This window comes from Canis lupus, chromosome 21 (assembly GCF_003254725.2).
Source record: "Canis lupus dingo isolate Sandy chromosome 21, ASM325472v2, whole genome shotgun sequence".
In the NCBI taxonomy this organism is placed as follows: Eukaryota; Metazoa; Chordata; class Mammalia; order Carnivora; family Canidae; genus Canis; species Canis lupus.
Window position 1 is genome coordinate 33689651 of NC_064263.1, and position 22427 is coordinate 33712077.

The 22427-nt window shown below is 34.1% G+C and overlaps 1 protein-coding gene and 1 long non-coding RNA gene across 4 annotated transcripts in view; one reads left to right on the forward strand and one right to left on the reverse strand.

Moving 5' to 3' along the window:
* The window catches only part of SBF2 (SET binding factor 2), a 454884-nt gene that overhangs the window by 173224 nt on the left and 259233 nt on the right, over positions 1-22427 (reverse strand). For all 3 annotated transcript variants that reach the window (XM_025459459.3, XM_025459456.3, XM_049098688.1), the window contains exons 13-16: positions 22115-22213; positions 10557-10761; positions 4710-4819; positions 2923-3072 (exon numbers count right to left, since the gene is read on the reverse strand). In XM_025459459.3, the coding sequence (XP_025315244.1) occupies positions 2923-3072; positions 4710-4819; positions 10557-10761; positions 22115-22213 (564 nt within the window). The remainder of the gene's footprint in view (positions 1-2922; positions 3073-4709; positions 4820-10556; positions 10762-22114; positions 22214-22427) is intronic.
* The window catches only part of LOC112667623 (uncharacterized), a 57550-nt gene continuing 53519 nt past the window's right edge, over positions 18397-22427 (forward strand). Inside the window, exon 1 of the long non-coding RNA XR_003141195.3 lies at positions 18397-18456. This is a non-coding gene — a long non-coding RNA (uncharacterized LOC112667623). The remainder of the gene's footprint in view (positions 18457-22427) is intronic.

Genomic DNA, 22427 nt, shown 5'->3' on the forward strand with positions numbered 1-22427 from the left:
ATCTTAGTGGCTTATAAGAAAAAAATGTTTATTTCTTGTTCACATTTCATGGGGTTACAGCTCCACCACAACTCTGATGGGTTCACCTGGGCTCTGATCAACTTAGCTGCACATATCTTCTCTTTCCAGAACTGTGATGAAGGAGTAGCCTCTCTTACTGACCAAGTGGGTTTCCTTTATTCTGAGATACTTTTATACTTTTTAGAGTCTATAGCTCATTAAAAATTTGCTGCCTTTTTCTTATTGATTTGTAAGAGTTTTTATAATCTGAGCTCTAATCTGTCAGCAGTTATATGCTTTGCAAACATCTCTCACTCTGAGGCTTGCATTTTCACTATCTTCATGGTTTTTTTTTTGTTTGTTTTTTTTTGATGAAGAGAAGTTCTTAATTTTAATGTGGCCAAATTTATCAATCTTTTCTTTTAAGATCAGCGCTATTTGTGACTTGTGTAACAAATCTATTCCTATCCCAATGTCAAGGATATCTCCTTTAAAGCTTGTTTGAAAAATTGTATAGGTTGTCTTTTCATATTTAAATATTTAATCCTCATAAACTGTTTTTAGTATATAGTGTGATATACAAACACCAGTAAGGTATCTGTACATTTTTTTTGTACACATGGCCACCTAATTTTCTCAGCAATTTATTAAATTTTTCATTCTTCTGTCACTGATCTGAAATGTCAGTTTTGTCATAAATCACATTCCCATATATGTGTACCTCTGTTTATTATCTATCAACATCCGTTTACGAACTCTGTTCTATATTCTGTTCTTTTGGTCAATCTGTTTATGATTGTGCCGATACCATACTGTCTTTGATTTCTACAGTCTTAATTAAAAATTGTTTTAAGTTTTATTGAGGTATAATTGATAAATAAAATGGTAAAATATTTCAAGTGTACATCGTGGTGATTTGACATTTGCATACATTGTAAAAGGAGTCCCATATTTATGTTTTGTTATTGTTTGATGCAAATATTTAAGTTGTACTCTCTTAGCAAATTTCAAGTATGTAATACAGTTTTATCAACTATAGTCACCACATTTTATATTAGGTCCCTAGGCCTTGGTCAACAAATAGGTAAAAATTTGCATCTCTTACCAACTTCTTTTTTTTTTTTCTTACCAACTTCTATTTCCTCCATTCATCATGCCCTGGCAACCACTTTTCTATTCTCTGTTTCTAAGAGTTTGACCTTTTTTTTTTAAAGATTCTACATATCAGTTATGCCATGTTATTTATTTTTCTCTGTCTGACTTATTTCACTTATCATGATGCCTTCAACAGCTAAAGATTCTACATATCAGTTATGCCATGTTATTTATTTTTCTCTGTCTGACTTATTTCACTTATCATGATGCCTTCAACAGCTATCCATGTTATTGTAAATGGCAGGACTTCCTTCTTTCTCGTGGCTAAATAATTTCCTTGCTTTTATATACCACATCTTCTTTTTCTATCCATCTGTTGATAGACACACTGTTTTCTCATCTTGGCTATTGTTAAAAATGCTGCAGTAAACATGGGGGGTGCAGATAACTTTCAATACCTGTTTTCCTCTGACATACTCAGAAGTGGGATTGTTGGAATTAATATGCTTGCTCTGGTTTTACTTTTGTGTTTTTCATGGTGTCTGTATCAATTTACATTCTTACCAACAGTGCACAAGGGTTCCCTTTTTTCCACATCCTTCTTAACCCTTCTTATCTTCTATCTTTTTGAGAATAGCCATTCTAACAAATGTGAAGTGATACGGTGATTTTGATTTGTATTTCTCTAATGATTAGTGATGTTGAATACATTTTCCTGTACCTTTTGGCCATTTGTATGTTTTCTTTTATTTTTATTTTTTATTTTTTTTTTTGGTATGTCTTCTTTTAAACTAATTTTTGGTATCTAACAGGACCAATTCCCAAGTTTGTTGTTGCTGTTTTAGGACTGTGTTGGTAATTCTTAGGCTTTTGCTCTTCTAGTTAGAATTCTGATGGAAATTGCATTGCCTCTATTGATTATTTTGGGAAGAAATGATATTTTTACAATATCAAGTCTTCCAATCCATGGACATGGTGTATCTTTCCATTTATCTAGGCCTTCTTTCATCCAGAAATTTCATTATTAATTATACCTAGTAATTCTCATTCTCCAATCTAACAGAATTTAACATGCACTTTGTTTACTTCAGAGTCCCACAGATAGTCTTTGAATTCTTAATTATTTAATTACATTTTTTTCTCCTGTGCAAAATGTTTGAGAAATAATTTCTGTATCACCTATAAACAATATGATGCCAATGTCAGTATCTAACATGTGAGAGAGGATGGGGAAATCTTATTATTTGCTTCTCCTAAACTGTCTTCATTATTCTATGGGAAGTTTATTTCTGTAAGATAACATATATATTTTGACGCCAACTAGAAGTATTTTTTTACCTTATTTATATGTATGGTGCTTAGCAATTATATAATTGAGTAATTCATTTATAATTTGGATTATCCATCATTCATTATCATCTCTCTTAATAGTACCACTAAAAACTGAATGAAATGAAAAATTAAGTAATTAAATAATCTTTTTTTGTTTTTTTTTAATTATTAAATAATCTAACATTATGTAACATAAAACTGTTTTAAAGACAACTTTTCATTTTCAGAAGGCTTGCTTCAAGAACAAAATAACCTATTTTTACCTATTTGTTGGCTTAAAGTATTCTTCAAGAGCATACAAAGATAGTATGAAAACTCATTATTTATGACAAGTAATAAATGTTTCTGACAGAAATGTTATGGATATTGATTCTTTATTCTATTCACTATGTACGGAAGGCTTAAGAACTTGACATATCAGTAATTACAGAATCTCCTGGGAAAATAAAAAGCATTCTCAAATATTAGAAATAATCTGAAAGAACCAAAAATTACCTGTAGAGTACAGTTCATCATCCTTATTATATAGTCAAACTGTTGATGGTCTAATATAGCCCGGTTTTGCTGGACATGTAATCCCAGCTCATCAGTGAGACACTGTCTTGCTGCCTTTCCTTTAAGGGCTCTCAGTGCAGCTGGAAGGGTCTGAGGACAAGAGAGTAGAAGTGAACAAAAGGTCTCAATGGAAAATAACAACTTTCAATCACACTAAAAATTCAAGTGTACCCAATAAACCTTAACAAAGATATTAGAATTAAACTTACAGAAAAGTGTTGATTTGCTATTAAGAATAATTATAAAATAGATAGGTTTATAGTTATTTTTATTTGTAAGCCAGCATGAAAAATAAGACTGATTTATACTATAAGTTAAAAAAAAAAAACATTAACTTCACTTTAAAAAAAAACTCAACAAAACTTTGGTCACCAAAACATTCATGACACTTAGACGCCTTCTTTCAATAACTGGCCACATCTCTGTGGCAAGAACAGAAAGAAAAATTAAAATGACAAGAAACACAGGTAATTTTATACTTTTAAATTGGTCAGTTATTTAATCACTAGTCAATTTTAATTTATGACTAGAGATTTCTACATCTCCTCATCTCACTTCATTATCATATTAAAGAAAGAAAAAAGACTCAGATCAACAAATACAAATGTCTAGATTTATGCATTAAAATTCTTTCACTTCATCACCCAGAAGAATGTCTCTTCCAGTTCACCATTTAGAGCTTAGTTAATATACTTTATATAAAATAATAACAAAAAAAAAAAAAAAAAAAAAAAAAAAAAAAAAAAAAAAAAAAAAAATAATAACAAGCTTATTTAACCTTGTAAACCTAAAAAATACAGATTGGAGGAGCAAATAAGAAGGAAAGGAAGAAGTCTGAGTGTAGGAGAGCATAATAATATTGTTATAGGCAGGTACAAGAAACAGGATGTAAAACCTGAAAGCAAGAAAACAAAAGGAAGTCTTAACACTTTAAGCCTAAGACAAAATGGAAACCAAAAAAGTCAAAACCTAAAAAGGCTTGGGGTCATTTACCCTAAGTGTAAGGGGGATGTTACTCTTTTCATGGTTTAGTCCCTCGTAATAGATATTCAGAGCTATAATGAGTCACTAATATAAAAAGGTTATATTATATTTAACATGTTTTCTTAAAGAAGGCAAGAAAATATGCTTTAATGAGGCACATTTAGTTGAATACCACTTTTTTTATAATTCATTTCTTATTCTGACTAGATTCTTTGCAATAAATAAAATTATATTTAAAATGTTAAATTTCTAAGTAATATGTCAAAGTAGGATTTAAAGAACAATGTTTAAATGTTTAAGGAAAAAATCACTATATTTTTCCGGTAGCCATGTATCTATCTATGCTTGGCTAAGATTTTAAATCTTAGACATAATTCATTTAAAATGATCAAATCAGGGGCAGCTGGTGTCTCAGTCAGTTAAGCGGCTGCCTTCAGCTCAGGTCATGATCCCAGAACTCTGGGATGGAGCCCCACATGAGGCTTCCTGCTCAGTGGGGAGTCTGCTTCTCCCTTTCCCTCCATCCCTCCCCTCAACTTGTACTCTCTCCTTCACTCTGCTCTTTCCTTCTGAAATAAAATTAAAAAATCTTTAAAAAAATAAAATAAAATGATCAAAACAATGAAAGGACACTTGATAAGGAATAGAGATGTAATTAGAGGAGAGATCATTCTGCACGCTAAACATGTAAATCTGAAAAGGAAATGATGAATGCTTACTTGGGAAAGAAGGCATTTTATTACCTTTTCAGTCTCCAATGTTTTATTCTCAAATATGAATGAGATGCAGTTTCTAACAACTTCCAATCTCTGTGCACTGTTGAAAACTGTTGTCACTTTATCCATTATCGAAACTAGGAGAAGAATATAAAGACAACACAAATTAAACTTCTTCAGCAATTACAAAAGCAAAGGAAATATTACTGTTTACAGTTTATATGGTTGTACCTATTTACATGACCAACATTTAGAATTTATGGTTGCATAGCATCGAAGGTATTCTATTTCATGGCTTTGATTACATATTTAGGTTTTGAAGTGTCAGGTTAGTCAACAGCCTTTAAGGATAATTTCACAGGATAGATTCCAATGACAAACTAAACTATTATGCAAATTAATTCATAATGCACAGTAAGATTGTGAAAAAGTAAACATCTACTTTTAACTTCAATTGTAAACAAAATGATAAGTGTTTGGGGTAGAGTATCATGACAAAAGTGGCTAATACTTATACGTGAGAGGACTACTAACAAAAAAAGAAGCTGATATTTCTAAGACATTACCAAAGAAAAACTATATACCACAAAAAAATCAGATTCTACAAATATGAGTAATGGGGGCTTGAGAAAGCACTATACAAAAAGAGAAATGGTTATGGCCTATGAATTACTATATAAACTTGGGAGTAGTTTTTTAGTCCTATGAACTACGTACCAGTCACCTTTACCATAAGATTGAATAATTCTAGACTAATATATAGCCTAAAATTAGAATAAATTTCTTATTAAAAGAGTATTAGAAGGATATAAATAAAAGTAGTGTTAGTTAAATAAAAGTATAATTTCACCAAGAACTTTACCAAATCATTGGTACAAAACATGTAGTATCAATAATTCTAAGCTAAAAAAGAAAGACTCTTTATATATTTTTTTCTTTTTATTTGAGTGTAGTTAACACACAATGCTACATTAGTTTCAGGTGTACAACCTAGTGATTTGACAAGTTAATACATTATGCTTTGTTTACCACAAGTGTAGCTACCATCTGTCTAGCTATTATAATATCATTGAATTCTTTATTATATCTTTTTTTTTTTTTTTAGATTTTATTTATAAGAGAGAGCGAGAGTGAGAGAGAGCGCATGAGAGCATGAGTGAGCAGAAGGTGGGGTGGACAGAGGAGAGGGCGAAGCAAGATCCTCCCTGAGCAGGGAGCCTGATAGGGGGCTCCATCCCAGGACCCTGGGATTATGATCTGAGCCAAAGGCAGACACTCACCCAACTAAGCCACTGAGATGCCCCTATGCTATGTCTTTTATTCTTGTAATTTATTCATTTCATAACTGGAAGTCTCTATCTCCCACTCCCCTTCACCCATTTTACCCAAACCCCTCCTTGTTCTCTACATTTATAGGTCTGATTCTGCTTTTTCTTTAAGATCTCTTATTTTATGGCTGCTCTTGGAATCTAAAGGTATAATCCCTTCACTTCCTTCATATCTAAGAAGAAAGAGTATCATCTCTTATTTATTAGCATCCTTTTCATTTCATTACTACAAAATCTTATATCCTTTAAATCATTTTTAAAACTTTATTTGAATAATTTTAAGCTCACAAAAAGTTACAAAATAGCACAGAGAAGATTCATGTACTCATCATTCAGCTTACCCTCAATGGTGACATCTTACCTAACTATAATGCTTTATCAGAATCAGGCAATCAACTGGCACCATATAATTAACTAGACAACAGAACTCAAATTTTACCAGTTTTCTTCATATTGTTTTTAATCATGCAACACTGATATATTCTGCATTATCATGATAGTTAAATATATTATCTCACATGACTTCTGTATAAAATGTTCATTCTTAATTGTGTGCTCTGGTGCTTCCCACACATGTAAGTCAGTGGAATAGGCTGAACTAGAAATCTATCTATATTTAGAGTAAGAAACTTCTTAGAGTATCCAAATAATACCACACACTTTATTGAGCAACATCTTTAACCTGTGTTTATAAACTTTTAATTCTAAAATCTCTTCGGTATTTTAAATTTTCTTTAGGGCAAGCTATTAAAAAAAAAACAAAACAGATTTTCTGGTAGCAAGTCTTTTACCATCTGGGAATTATTTAAGACTATGACTTAGTTCACTCCCAGAAGAAAGTTCTTCACTTGGAGTTACTGATATTCAGATCAGCCAAATCCCCAGCTGTGGCATTCTAATACTCACTTTCTAACATCTGATGACAACTCTGGTTTATGGGTACTTGACTTACCAGGGTTTCCTTTCTAAAGCTTTGGCTTTCCAATGCTAGTTCTAGCCAATCCTCATTAGTCTGGCTCCTCTAAAGAATGGGTAGAAACTAATTAACCTCTCAAAATGTGAATGCCTCATACAGAGCAATTTTACAGTCATATTAAATGAGTGTCATGTAAAATGAAACATTCAAATTTTTAATTTTAGTACAAAGGAAATCCTGATTCTGATCAACCCAAATGAACCAGAAAGTTGGACATAGGCTCATTCATTCATTCATTCATTCATTCATTCATTCATATTTTATACACAGGGCTAAATACTAAGTTATGTGTACCTCTCTCACTGATTGCAATGAGATACTCCACATATATCTAAAGAAAGAATTTGACATGGGTTGAAAATGAGGAAAGTAAAGAGACTATACAAAGATAATATTGAGACAAGGCTACAATTCAAGTAAATTAAATTTAAACAATTTCTCATCTCTTCACGTAGGTATTTAAAGAAAGTACTCAGCTAGCTTATGAATATTAAAGTTACCTAACTCCTTCAAAAGATAACTATTTACCCTAACTTGTCTACCTTCTCCATCCCCTCTCTATGTTAAAGTCCAATCAACACTTAAGTAAAAGCTATTAATTCTTAAGAAAATAATGGCAAAAACTTTGGAAACAAACAAAGGGTTGCAGAAGGGGAGGTGGATAGGTGGATAGGGTAACTGGGTGACAGGCATTAAGAGGGCACATGATGAGATGAACACTGGGTGTTATACTCTATGTTGGCAAATTGAATTTAAATTTAAAAAAAGGAAAAGAATGGCAAATTAACATTCCTACATAAATATACAATGACTATATTGTTATCCATTGGTAATAAAATTACACTCACTTCTAAGGTATGATGGAATAGTTTGTAGCAAACCAAAATTCCTACCAAGAAAAATTACAAAAGTCAGAGTAAATGCAAAATGATCTTCTTAAATATATCAAATTCCTATAGAAGCAGAAGGACTGGAGAACCTAAAATTCCAGAGAAGGGAAAAGAAGCTAGAGAGGTGAGTTAACACACACATCTACTTTTTCCCCAGAAGATTTGCCAATACTGGGTATACACAGGAGGCTGAGAACTCAGGGTTGACTCTGGCAGATGGCTAAGCTGACCAGCAAAGTTTCTGGTGAAAGCCGAACTGACAAAAGTAGATGTGTGCTATGGCCTCTAGGTAAACCTCTAAAACAACAATAAACATACATATAAACAACAAGTTAACAGAGATAAATTATGGAATAAGAAAAATAGTTTATTAGGTGTGGGGGGATGGGGTAACTGGGTGACAGGCATTAAGGAGGGCACATGATGAGATGAGCACTAGGGTTTTTTTTTTTTTAAGATTTATTTATTTATTTTTGATAGACATAGAGAGAGAGAGAGAGAGAGAGAGAGAGGCAGAGACACAGGAGGAGGGAGAAGCAGGCTCCATGCCGGGAGCCTGACGTGGGACTCGATCCCGGGTCTCCAGGATCACGCCCTGGGCCAAAGGCAGGCGCTAAACCGCTGAGCAACCCAGGGATTCCCTGAGCACTAGGTTTTATACTCTATGTTGGCAAACTGAATTCAAATAAAATTTTTTTTAATTAAAAAAATAGTTTATTAATCCAAAAGAAAGGAAGAAAGCAGGAGGAAACATGAAGCAGGAAGATTAAATAGAAAAAAACCAACCCATTAAACTACATTAAAGCCATTAGTATATCAGTAATTACATTTATATAAATATAAGTAATATTATTCAATAATAGAAGTTGTATACTAAGATAGACTGTTTTAAAAAAAAACCCAACCACATGCTGTTTATAAGAAGCATTCATAAAATATAAGGCCCAAAAATAAAATAAAATAAAATAAAATAAAATGCCCTAGAAAGTTTGAAAATAAAAGAATAAAAGAAGATAAACCATACAAACATTAAGAAAGGAAATCTTGGTATAGCTATATAAACATCAAAGTATACTTTAAGGCAAGGAGCATTACTAGAGACAAGAACGAGACAAGAACATTTCATAATGATAAAACGATAAATCACCAGGATGCTATAATATTTATAAATATATCTGCATCCAATAAATCATCTTCAAAATATATGAAGAAAAATATGGATAGAATTAAAATGAGATATAGGCAATTTTACTATTATAACCAGAGACCTGAACACAACTCTCTCAATAGCTAAAAAAGAAGATAAAGAAAGACAACCCATAGGATGGGAAAAAATATTTGCAAATTATATTATCTGATAAGGGACTTGTATACAAAATATATATAGGACTCTTATGAATTAATAATAAAAGGCAAGTAGCCCAATTAAGAATGAATAAAGGATCTAAATACATATTTCTCCAAAGAAGATATAAAAATGGTAAGTGAGTACATAAAAGGATGCTCTACAACATTAGTGCATATGGAGAAATCAGAATGTCCATACATTGCTGGTTGGAATGTAAAATGATGCGGCTGTTTTGGAAAACTCTCTGGCAGTTCCTCAAAACATTAAACATAGATTTACCATATGACCCAGCAATTCCACACCCATGTATATACCTGAGAGAATTGAAAACATATATACATACAAAAACTTACACATGAATGCTCACAGCAGCATTCTTAAAATGGTAACCAAAAAGGAGAAACAACCCAACTATCCACCAATTGGTGAACAGGTAACAAAATGTAAAAAAAAAAAAAAAAAAAGGGATCCCTGGGTTGCACAGCGGTTTGGCGCCTGCTTTTGGCCCAGGGCGCGATCCTGGAGACCCGGGATCGAATCCCACATCGGGCTCCCGGTGCATGGAGCCTGCTTCTCCCTCTGCCTATGTCTCTGCCTCTCTCTCTCTCTCTCTCTCTCTGTGTGTGTGACTATCATAAATAAATAAAAATTAAAAAATAAAGTTAAAAAAATATATATATATACACACACACATATGTATACATATACATACACACACACATATCTATACAATAGAATATTATTCAGCCATAAAAAGCAATGGAGTACTAACACATGCCAGAAAGATGAACCTTGAAAATATGCTAAGCGAAAGAAGCCAGTTACAAAAGATCACACACTGTATAACTCCATGTATATAAAATGTTAGAATAGGTAAATCTATAAAGATAGAAAGATTATTGCCTAATGCTAGGGAAGGGCTGGTTTTGGGGGATAATGGGGAGTGACTGCTAATGGGTATGGGGTATGTCTATTTGGCATAATGAAAGCATTCTGAAATTAGTGAAAATGAGTGCACAACTCTGGGATATGCTAAAAATCAGGGAATTGTGAGTATTAAAGAGCGAGTTTTGTGGTGTGTGACTTCTATCTCAATATGGCTGTTTTTTAAAAAAGAAACGATTTTTCTTTTCTGGGTTAATGGTTACTGTTTGTGAGAGACAGTGAATGGAACGATATTTCTGAATGTTGACAATGCTCCAATTCTGGTCACGCAAGTTTGTTTACTTTGTAAAGATTTGTTAAGTGGTACACTTTCAATTTTGTGTCTTATATCTTGATAAAAGGTTTACTTCTAAAACAAAACAAAAAAACTCCCAGATAAATACATACCAACAGGTGGACCTGCTGGCACAACACATTTCTTTTCCACTCGTGAAGCAGGAGGTGCATTCTGGTTCTTAGCAAGATTTTCCTGTATTAATTCCTGTACCCGAGTTTCATTAATCTTTGGGAAAGGAAGAATATGTACTCGCAAGTGGGATCCTTCTGTTGGACGTGGAACTTTCTGGAATGCCATATGAGGGTTGGGATTCTCCTGCAACATCAAACAGGTATAATTAACCAGAAGTTAAAATAACAATGGTAGACTGCCAGCTAGAGAGTGGGAGCTCAGAGGGCCACAAACTGAAATCAGACAGATGAGTGATTATACATAATTCAGATACATGCCATAAAGAGAACCAGAATCTTACTTCTTATATGACCTATCAATAGCATCTGATACAGCTGATCACTCTTATTCCTTTTCCATGAACACTTTCACACTTGGTTTCTAGGTCTTCTTGCTATATCTTTGTCTACTTTTCACCTGTCTACTCAGAATTATTATCTGAGCCCAGGGTTCAGACTTTGGGCCTCTTTTCTATTTCTACTTACTTCCTTGGTGACAGCTTCCATTCTCAGTATTTAAACCATAAAAATGCCAATGATCATAAATTTTTATCCCCCACTGAGTTTTCTCTTGAATGCCATACCCAAATATTCAACTATCCACACATAGTATTTCTTTTTGGATTTAAAATAACATCTTAAATATATGTCCAAAATGGAGCACTTACTCTTCCAAATCTGCTTTCTATAGTCTTCCCCACTTCAGTAAAAGGCATATTTATTTTTCTACTCAGGTGAAAAGCTTATAGACATCTTTAATGCCCTTCTCTAATACCTAATTATCCATTCTTCTATAAATCTTTCAGACTTTGCCTTTCAAATATGTCCATAACTTGACCACTTTTCAACAACACTGTGGTTCATGTCAACATCTCTATATTACCACAGAACAGTCTCTCTGCTTCCACCCTTGCTCCTTCCCTTACTCTATCCTTAACACTGCAGAATGATCCTAAAAATATGTCAAACCATCACCTACTCTACTCATTCATCACATACTCTATTCAAACTAGCTCTTCATCTGAGAGTAAAATCCAAAGTTCCTAAAATAATTTACAAAATAATTTACATGAAGACTCTATTCTTCATTTTGCTCTAGCCATGGAGACCTTCTTGTTCTCCCCTCAAGGCCTTTGCACTTAAACATTCCTTCTGCCCATCTCCCTACAATTTGAACAGTAACCTCTATTCCTTCCTGTATTTCTTTGCTCAAATGCCACCTTTCTTGGCCACCCTACCTAAACTATACCCCCTAACACACTCCTTTTTCCTCTTATATTTTTTCCTTAGTACTTACCACTTTTTCATATACTACAAATTTTACTTGTTTATTGTCTACCCTTCTCTTACTAAAATGAAGCTCTGCGAGGGCCCACATTTCAGCCAATCAAAAAATATTTTTTGTTTTCTGCTGTATACCTGTTGTATCCAGAAACTGCCTGGCACATAGCAGGCACTGTAAACTACTTTCTACTGTTTTCCAAAGAGTTGGACATAATGTTGAACACTTACTAGGCTTGCAATAATTGAATTAAATGTGTCAGTTAATATTTACATAGACCCTTAAGGCTGGTGTCAATTTTTATCCAGCCACTCAGTTAAGTAGGATTATATTTCAAATACTAAGGCAGAATGGAATCCATCCTTTAATAACATTGTCTATCTAGGGAAGCTGCTTTACCACCATTATTCTTTGCAACCAGGAAATTCTCTTTCCCCCTGAACCTGTTATTCATATTGTAGATTAAGCTCAACACTACTGTGTATGTTCTTCATACAGTTAAAATGGACATCTGTCATCACCTACTAGAGCTGTTCCCCACAATTCTTTATGGTTATTTGGCCTAGACCCAGATAAAGAAACGGTTGGGTCAAGGTAGATGATACAGGTAGCATATCTCAGCAACACAATGGAATTAATACTCTTTTAAGTATAAAAAAGCCTGGGTTCTAGTTTTTGTTCTACTCATTATGTAATGCTTGGTATGTAACTTTGCCTAAGTAATATACTTAGGCTTCTCTTACAAGGTTCCCAAGAAGGTGAAGTCAGATATAAAACTTGTTCTTGCCAAAGTAACCTTCATTACTTTGTATTTTCCCTTTGTATTTTTAGTAAAGGCAGGGGAAAATAAATAAATAAATAAATAGATAGATAGATAGATAGATAGATAGATAAATAAATATCTCTCCAAGTCTTCATGATCACTACTTTCTACACTATATGCTGAAAAAACTGTTCTAAAATTATGCCTAGATTAACACCAACCTCACTGGTCTATAGTTTCTGAAACTGTCCTTTTCAAAAGTATGTTTGTTTTTCTCTGTTCTTCAGACACAATAGCTAAGATATCTTCTTAAAGTTACAAATACCAGTTTTCTAAAACTTGTTGGTAGTTTTTTTCAGGCTAGAAAGGTAATTCATGTGGATTTTGAGGGTCTGAATCAGAATCATTTAAAGTACATTATTCAGAGGCACCTGGGTGGCTCAGTTGGTTAAGCGTCTGCCTTTGGATTAGGTCATGATTCCAGAGTCCAGGGACTGAGCCCCATATTGGGCTCCCAGCTCAGCAGGAGGCCTATTTCTCCCTCTGCCTCTGCCTGCTGCTCCCCCTGCTTGTGTTCTCTCTCTCTCTCTGTTATATAAATAAATAAAATCTTTTTTAAAAAATAAAATACATTCTTCATTACTTCTGATTCTATTTACATTTATTTTCTTTATAATAAAATTTAAAACTTTATTTTCCATGATGTAAATAATATTCATTGTAACAAATTTTAAAACATGGAAAATAAAGGTAGAAAATAAAACTTAGTGATGCTAGTATCTTTTCTAACTATATTTTATCCATCTCTCTTAATGTATATATTCTTCAGTCTTGTTCTAAGACTTAAGGTTATTTAGAAAATTAAGGATACATATATTATTTCTAGTAAAAATCCTGCAATGTGATAGGTTCATCTTAAATTTTGTAAGGAAGAATAGAGATTCCAAAATAGTCCAGATAATTCTGAAGAAGAGTAAATGGAAAAGTCAAACTTCCTAGATATTAAAATTTATATAAACCTGTAATGATTAATATAATATGGCAACTGGTATGAGTAAGGGTTAAAAAGGCTAATGGAATAAAGAGCCCAAAACAGGACTATGTGTAAAAATGTAACACAGGTGGCACTACAATTCAGAGGAAAGGTCAGACAATTCAATGAAAGAGTAGTACAACAAGGTATTTTTAGTGCATGGTCTTTTGATGTCAGATCTCTGGGTCAAATTCCAGCTTAGCCACTTACCAGTCATGTGACAGTGTCACATGCAGTGTCAATTGCAGTGTCAATTCACTCACCACTTGTGTTTTAGTTTCCTCATCTGTAATCTAGATAATTCTACAGAATCTACTTCATAAGGTTCTTGTGAGGACAAAATGAGTTGTTAGAGGAAGCCTTTTATAACACACACACACACACACACACGCACGCACACACAGAATAAATATGAAAGCTTTTTTCAAACATTTAGAGTACATTCATTTGAAAAATACTTATTCATTACATATTCTTTGGTATGACACCATGCCTCTAAAACTTAAATCATGTTGTTTTCCCAAGATTCTTGTCATATCACCAGCTATTTATATTTTAACAACAACAATAACTGTAGTCAGTAAGAGTTAAAACAGGAATCACTTATTAAAGAAAAGACATTGCCATTAGTTGCTAATACTGTTTTTCTTCTCATAAGTGATTTGAAATATTATAAACCAAATCTATACACAATTAAGACTAAAAAGCATTTTTTAATCATTTTAAAACAAAGTTCAAAGATGAGGCTTATTGTAGTTGTATGGATAGTCTACATAAAAATTCAGATTATGGGATAAAATTACTAAATTATATTCAATTTGTGTTTAAAAGATGCAAAAGCAAAAATGGCTCATGCTCCTGAAACACTAATACTTGGTTTTCTGGTCACTGTGTCTGTATACTGCTGCCCTCTAACGGACAGTGTGGTAAATATAAATAAACATTTGCTACCTTATAGACAACTTGGTCACATAATGACTTTTTAGAAGACAAAAAATGAGAAGTTTAAGGCTCACACTGAACTCTGCATATTCTTAGAAACATCTGTTCTTACTTGGAGTTTCAACTGCATTTGGGCAAGTCCCTTGAAGATTCCTGAGCTCATTAAAAACCACAGCCCGATTTTGTTGTTGAATATCTTTGTGGAAACAAGGAAATTCATTATTTTCAATAAAATAAAGCAGCTGCCAAATTTTCATCTTTGATTGTACAGAAATGAAATTATAAATTACTAGCCAAGAATTCGGGCAACTAAACACTTATGGTGAACACGGTAACAATTCTGTCCAAGGCAACCAAGATAAACTGCCCCAAAAAGCCAGCAAAATGCACTATTGTTTAGAGGGAATTTTAAAATTAGTAATGATTTTCAAGAAATAGGCTCTGTAATCCTGCTTTGAGAATATATGATAGTAATGGGAAGTACAGTGATTTTTCTCAGACTTGAAAGAATGACACACATACCATCTGGTTTGGAAACATGGATTTTTCTTTTATTTCTTTTTTTTTGCAGGGGGGCAAGCCAAATGAGAATATGCCTAGGGCTTAAGGAAAACAAGGCTGAGAATGCACTTCAAATAAAAGCAAAGCAAACAAAATAAAACAAAAGCCCCAAACTCTACTGGGAATCCCAAGTAGGCAACATTGGGGAAAATATTTCTTTCCACATGTTGGTCTTAGCAGTGCATGACAAATGAATGTGACCTTGTTTGCAGCTACCAAGTTCCCCGTATTAATTTAGGTATTTAATAATTATTTAATGTGCACTGGGACGCCTGGGTGGCTCAGTGGTTGAGCATCTATCTTTGGCTCAGGGCGTGATCCTGGGGTTCTGGGATCAAGTTTCACATCGGGCTCCCTGTGAGGAGGCTGCTTCTCCTTCTGCCTATGTCTCTGCCTCTCTTTGTGTCTCTCATGAATAAATAAAATCTCTAAAAAAATTATTTAATGTGCACCAATTATTCATAGAGTTGTATGAAATATCATGTTATACAAATTTTTTCAAACATAGCTGAAATCAATACTATTACTGGACAAAGTCATTGAACACTGACAAAATGTAACTGGGCTTTGCCTAGCTATGAATACAATACTGATGCAAGGAAACATTTTCAATTTTCCATCCTCACAGGACCTTTAATGATCATCCTACTGAATTAACGTTGCATCCTTAATACAACTAAATTTGGTATATGACTTTAATATCTAATGTGATGGTTGCCCTCATCTAGGGTTTCTGTACCATGGCATTATTAACATTTCGACCTAGATAATTCTTTTTTGGGGTGGGAGGGATAGTGAATGTCTTGTATATTTTAAGATATTTAGAAGCATTCCTGGCTTCCGTGTACTAGACACCAGTAGCACATCCTCTCCAGCTGTGACAAAGAGAAATGTCTCCAGACATACACCAAATTTCTAGAGGAGAGGGGTTGCCCCTGTTGAGAACCACTGCTCTAATTCATGATTCGAGATGGAGTATTTTAAGACAAATACTCTTCGCAAGTGCTGAGGGATCATGTAATGACTAGGTAAGGGACCTATACTTTCACTCACCTGCTGACATGCAAATTAAAACTCTAAGATACCACACACTTATAAGAATGGCTAAAAACAAAATAAAACAAAAAAACAATGATACCAAATGTTAGTAAAGATGTGGAACAAATGGAACTCATATATGGCTGGTGGGAATGCAAAATGGTATAGATGTTTGGGAAAACGGTCTGGCAGTTATTAGTTTTCTTATAAAATCAATATTTTGTTAACCATATATCCCAGCATCCTACTTCTAAATATTTACCCAAGAAAAATGAAAATTTATGTTCATTTATGTTCTGCATATGTTCATAATTGCCAAAATTGCCCTACAGTTAGCTAATGGATAAACACAAATTTGATACATCCATACAATGGAATAACACTCAACAATGAAAAGAAATAAACAACTGATATATGCAGCAACAGAGAGGAATCTGAAAGGCATATGCTAAGTGAAAGAAACCAAACTCAAAAGCTACATACTGACATTACAGAAAAGGCAAAAACTTCAGAGACAGAAAACAGATCAGTTACTAAGAGCTTGAGGTGGTAGGAGGAAGTGATTATAACAAATTAAGGAATTCTGAAGGGTGACAAAAATGTTCTGTCCTTGTTGTAATGGTGATGGTTGTATAGTTTCATTTCATTTCTTTGAATACTTTCATTTCAAGATCATTTGTCAAAATCTACAGTACGTTAAAAAAAGTAAATCTTACTATATGTAAATTGTATCACAGCAAATGTGACTTAAACAAATAAGGGGAAAAGTGTGATTTTTATGTTTGGGTTAGGGACTTCATCACAAAAATCTAAGTAAGTGGTTTATGTTTTGACTTTTTAAGACTAAAGATAATCACAGTATTTTACTTCCTTCCTATAACAATAACAAAATCCTTTTATTTACAGTTAGCAAAGAGTACTAATATCATCAGTGTAGATTAAATTTGCTTGGTAGTGAATTTAACTTTATGTGGCAATGTAAAGGGTATAGATCTTATGGGACTTACAAAGGCTATTCCTGTACGTGGGCTTTGTTCTCCCATTAGGATTTCAAAATCTATTCATTGCAATCCTGGGCAAAAAAAATATTCTTACAGCACAAATAGAAATCTCATATTATTCTACAAGAAACCTCAAGTCTTCTCATTTTTCCTTTAAATTTTAAGAAAACTGTCAAATTACAGTCTAGCAAATACTTACGTACTATTACATATACAAAGCAAGTTAGAAAAACTGTTCTTTGTAAAACTGTAAAATACATGTCCAACTGATTTCTTGATGCCTTGGAATGGAGGTTTTATAAAGTTCTTATCTTGGCCTATCTTAACATTCTCATTTTGTGCATAGCTAGTGGTCCTTTATAAGTGTGTACGAAAATCACAGAGACAAAGCTAGTAAGTACATAAATGTGCTATCATATAGACAAGAGGAGTCTGAAAGCCAACTCATGCAGACCCAGACCCAGTACTATCAACTGAGAATGGAAAGAAAAGCTGTATAATAAATGACAGATAATCTTCATGGTATAAAACTTGCCAATGCTTAACACAACTTGTCTCAAATGGAGTTATTTCCTTCCTTCTCCTTCATGTCCACTTACCATTCCCCTCCTCTACTTAAGTCACCAAATTCTTTCCTTAGTTATTAGGAAACTCCAGAAAGTTAAAAGAGCACCCAAAATGAGTTACAATTCATCCAACTCATATCATTCATATTCTGACTCACTAAAAAGCAATATAAAGGAGTGGTGAGAAGAAACTGAGAAATTAAGGTTCCTTTTGAGTACTTCGAAGATAAGCAAAGCACAGAGACTAGGTACACATACCAGACTTCACTGCAACAAAGTATTTACAAACATCTAAGTGGAATCACCAGGTCTCAATTCTAACCCAATAATAAGGAAACAGTCAAATTATATGGTTGATTCTTGCTTACCAAAAGGGAATTTTAGAATGTGATAAAAAAAAAAAAAATCCCTGACTAGTTAAAAATAGAACCATCTGGATTATTTTCCTTGCTTTGAGATCATCCTCCCTCCTTCCCCTAGACTTCCTGCATGACCCAAAAAAGTAACTTTACCATCATGCTCTGCTTTTTAACTTTGTAATGTATTCACTTCAGGAATGTTGGAAACTTGCAGAATTTAGAATCTTACAACCAGAAGGAATCTCAGAAAGTCTGATGACAATCCAGGGGATATTCTGAAACTCTTACTGATCAGGTACATGTATTTCTTTTGAAGGATATTAGAGGAATTGTATACCTAGAAAATGCCTCACACTAGCAGATGCCTATAAATACATACTGAAAAAATGGAAGTGATTAAACTAAATGGAATATAATAAGACTGATGGGGAGGAATGCCCAATAAGGGTTAATAAATGAAGGGCAATATACTTCTCTTACCTAGTAATACAGTCCCTCATGGTGATCACTTTAAAAGTGTTGTTTTTAAAGGATAGGTGTTGTTTATGTTTTACATTTATCTTTAGGAAGGTATAATTTTTAACTGCTCTGCCTTTCCTGGGCCAGCCTCCTGTCCACCAGGAATGCTGGTGCCCGGGAACCTCCATCCCTTCCCCTGCATCCAGGCAGGGCCCCTTGAGGGACATCAGGATCCTCTGTCTGTGCCACAGCTGAGTGTCTTCCTTCAAGAGAGATCTGGAGCACAAAATGAGAGATTTCACCTCTTTTGGGAACAAGAAGCTCTACTTTTGATACCCATGCCTTAGTGTGTTTACTTGAAGAAAATGGGTTCACAACCCAGCAAGCAAAAATCACTGGCTGTGTTGGTCAAGATCATAGACACCAGGGAATCCCCGGGTGGCTCAGCAGTTTAGCGCCTGCCTTCGGCGCAGGGTATGATCCTGGAGTCCCGGGATCAAGTCCCACATCAGGCTCCCTGCATGGAGCCTGCTTCTCCCTCTGCTTGTGTCTCTGCCTCTCTCTCAGTCTCTCTGTGTGTCTCTCATGAATAAATAAATAAAATCTTAAAAAAAAAATATCATAGACACCAACGTGGATACCATCTACAAGGATATATGGTCACCAAGATGCAGCAGGAGACTGCCGCTCAGCAAATAATGTCTTAGGCTACTAATGTGAAAAAAAGATATTATTTTGGAGAAGAGAGATTTTCAGCCCTCAGAGCAGAAAATCAGAAAACAAACCTTGAACTACATCAGTTAGAACAAGTAATGGATGAAGTAATCAAAGTCCAAACAGATACCAAATTAGACTTCAATCTAGAAAAGAACATGGTGAAATAACTGCATTTGTTGAATGAAAGGAAGATGCTAGAAGCAAGGACAGAAAATCATGCCCAGCAAGACTGGGTTTCACCCAGACAGGAAGACAGAAAGAGGTCACTGGCCTCAAAACCATGCTGGGGGGGGTGGGGGGGCAGCCCCGGTGGCGCAGCGGTTTAGCGCCGCCTGCAGTGCAGGGCGTGATCCTGGAGACCCTGGATGGAGTCCCATGTCAGGCTCTCTGTATGATGCCTGCTTCTCCCTCTGCCTGTGTCTCTGCCTCTCTCTCTCTGTCTCTATGAATAAATAAATAAAATCTTAAAAAAAAAAAAAAAACCATGCTGGGGTTGCACAAGCTCAATAACATTAAATATTCAGCAGGGTTTACATTTATGTGCCTAACAGTAGTTCTGGGATTTTTATCACCTATGGATATAATAACGTGTCTATTTAAAGAGAAAAAAAAGAATATATAACTATTATTTATTTCAGTTTTCAGTTTTGTGTCAGTTTAGTGTAAGCTATGTAATATGTAGTATTACATATTAGTAGTATGTAGTATAAGCTATCACAAAACTTAAGTTCCAGGATGGCAAGAAAGGAAATTACTTTGTTTTTGCATCAGAGTGGCTTGGCACAGTACTTTACATATGCGATGTACTTAGTCATATAACAGGCACAAATCTGTGTCAAAACCCCAGCTCTGGTCACTTAAAGGCTATAAAATTTTACAGCTCAGAATAATCTTATAAAGATCTAAGAAATAAATATACAGTTATTCAAGGGATCAGTCCCAAAATCTCAAACACTGATTCCCATTGGATGTTTTGCTATTTTTTTAAATCTATCAGTAAATCACTCCTACTGGACAAGACAAAAACTTTCTACCTCTGATTTCCTCACCTATTAACATCTGCCCTATTTATCTCACAGGGTTATTTACAAGATCAAATGCAAAAGTATGATAAAGTGCTTTATAAAGAATGAAGTATAAAGTCTGTCATTGGAAGTATCACTATTTTTCCAGTTGGAGATGAGCCAGCCTAATGGAGAGAAAGAAAATAGGCTTAGGAATTGGACAGATGGAAGTTTCTGAATTTAAAATATGGATTCAATCACTTCATAGCCATACGATCCTGAGTCAATTATCCTCAGTAAAATGGGGATAATGACACCTATCTTAACCTGTGGTTATGAAGATTACAGATGATGCATATAAAAGTGCTTACTCCCATGTTTGGTACACTGTGCTAAACACTCAATATTCATCACTATTACAATAAGTCAACAGAAATTTCTCACGTGGTCATGCAATACATTAGTTCTACACAGCCATCATAAATGGCAAAGACCAGTACAGAACGCACATTTTCCTTCTCACAGAACTTTTTTTTTAAGTTTCAGCATATTAATCAAGAAATAGATTTATACTGGACATAGTTATATGTGGAGCATAGAGTATTAGTTAAAGGGATAGATTTTAAAATAACTTCAGAAATAAAATATATAAATAATTGAATAATATGAAACAAACACAATTTAGAATTCCTGTTTTTATTCAATTGTGTCTCAGATTTCACATGAATGTGACAAAGCACTGACTGATGACCCCATGTCCAAAAGGTCCATCTATTCAAATAATTAATTTAAACAATACTAGGATAACCAACCCCAAATCCTTCTTAAATATATTTCCTGAAAAATGCATCTTCCCTTAACTTTCCCCTGGAATACCATACTTTCCATTCTCTTAGTAAAAGTTTCAACTCTGGGTGGCTTCACACATAGGAAGTATGACTAATAATCATTAGCCAAAAACCATTTTTTTGCATGTACATAATCTCCTTATCACCTTAGGTTCTTTTCTGTCTTGGCATCCAAACGATTACTTCACACTTTATCACATCTCAATCTTTATAACTTACTGCATTTCTTCTATACAAGGAATATTTCCATCCTTGAGTTTCTGTGGTCACTTAATAATTGGTTTTCTTTCTTTCAGCTTTTTACTCTCTATCTGCTCAAAACAATACAACTCAAACAATTTTCCTGATCCAGATGACAATCACTGCACCACACTAAAGCAGAGCATATCAGTCAATTCTAGTTCTGGTCTCCAATGAGTCTAATCTTTACATCTTAAAAATGAGCAGTATGCTCTTAAGAACACAGAGACCTAAATGAAAATCACAATAAGGGCACATAGCAGACTGCAAAACCATGATTAAGCTATCTTTGTAGCATAGCTGATTGACAGGAAAATCACTTTGAACTGTAATATCTTGTAACTTATAATCCGAAAAGTTTTAAGTCAGAACAAAAAGATTATTACTAGAAAGATGAAGCTTCTTAGTTTTTTAAATAAGATAATTACATACTTTTAAAATTAACTATCTGGGATGCCTGAGTGGCTCAGTTGGCTAAGCACCTCACTTGATTTTTGACTCAGGTCATGATTTCATGGGTCCTAGGATCAGGCCCCCAGCTGGGCTCCATGCTTAGTGGGGAAGCTGCTTGAAAGATTCTCTCCCTCTGCCCCACTCCCAATTTGTGCACACACATGTGCTCTCTCAAATAAATCGTTTAAAAAATTAAATTAAATTAATGACTATCTAAAATATATTTACTTACATTTTTGAATAGTTGCTCAGCCAGTTCTCTGACATGCTTTATTATCTTCAATGGGTTATTTTCTTCAACTTTAATTCGCTCTACTTCAAAAGCTACCAACTTGGAAAAAGAATCAAATGGCAAAACATCAACTCCAAAATATGCTAAATTAGAAAACTGTGACAATTTCATACAATTTGCAAACCAAAAAGCATCTAAAATACATGCTATTATTAAAACAAAATCTTTTACATTTTTGCTGGGTTTCACCTCTATTCTAGAATTACAGAATCAGTCAAGTCTTTTGATGGTTTGGTGGTCTCTCCGTGATGAT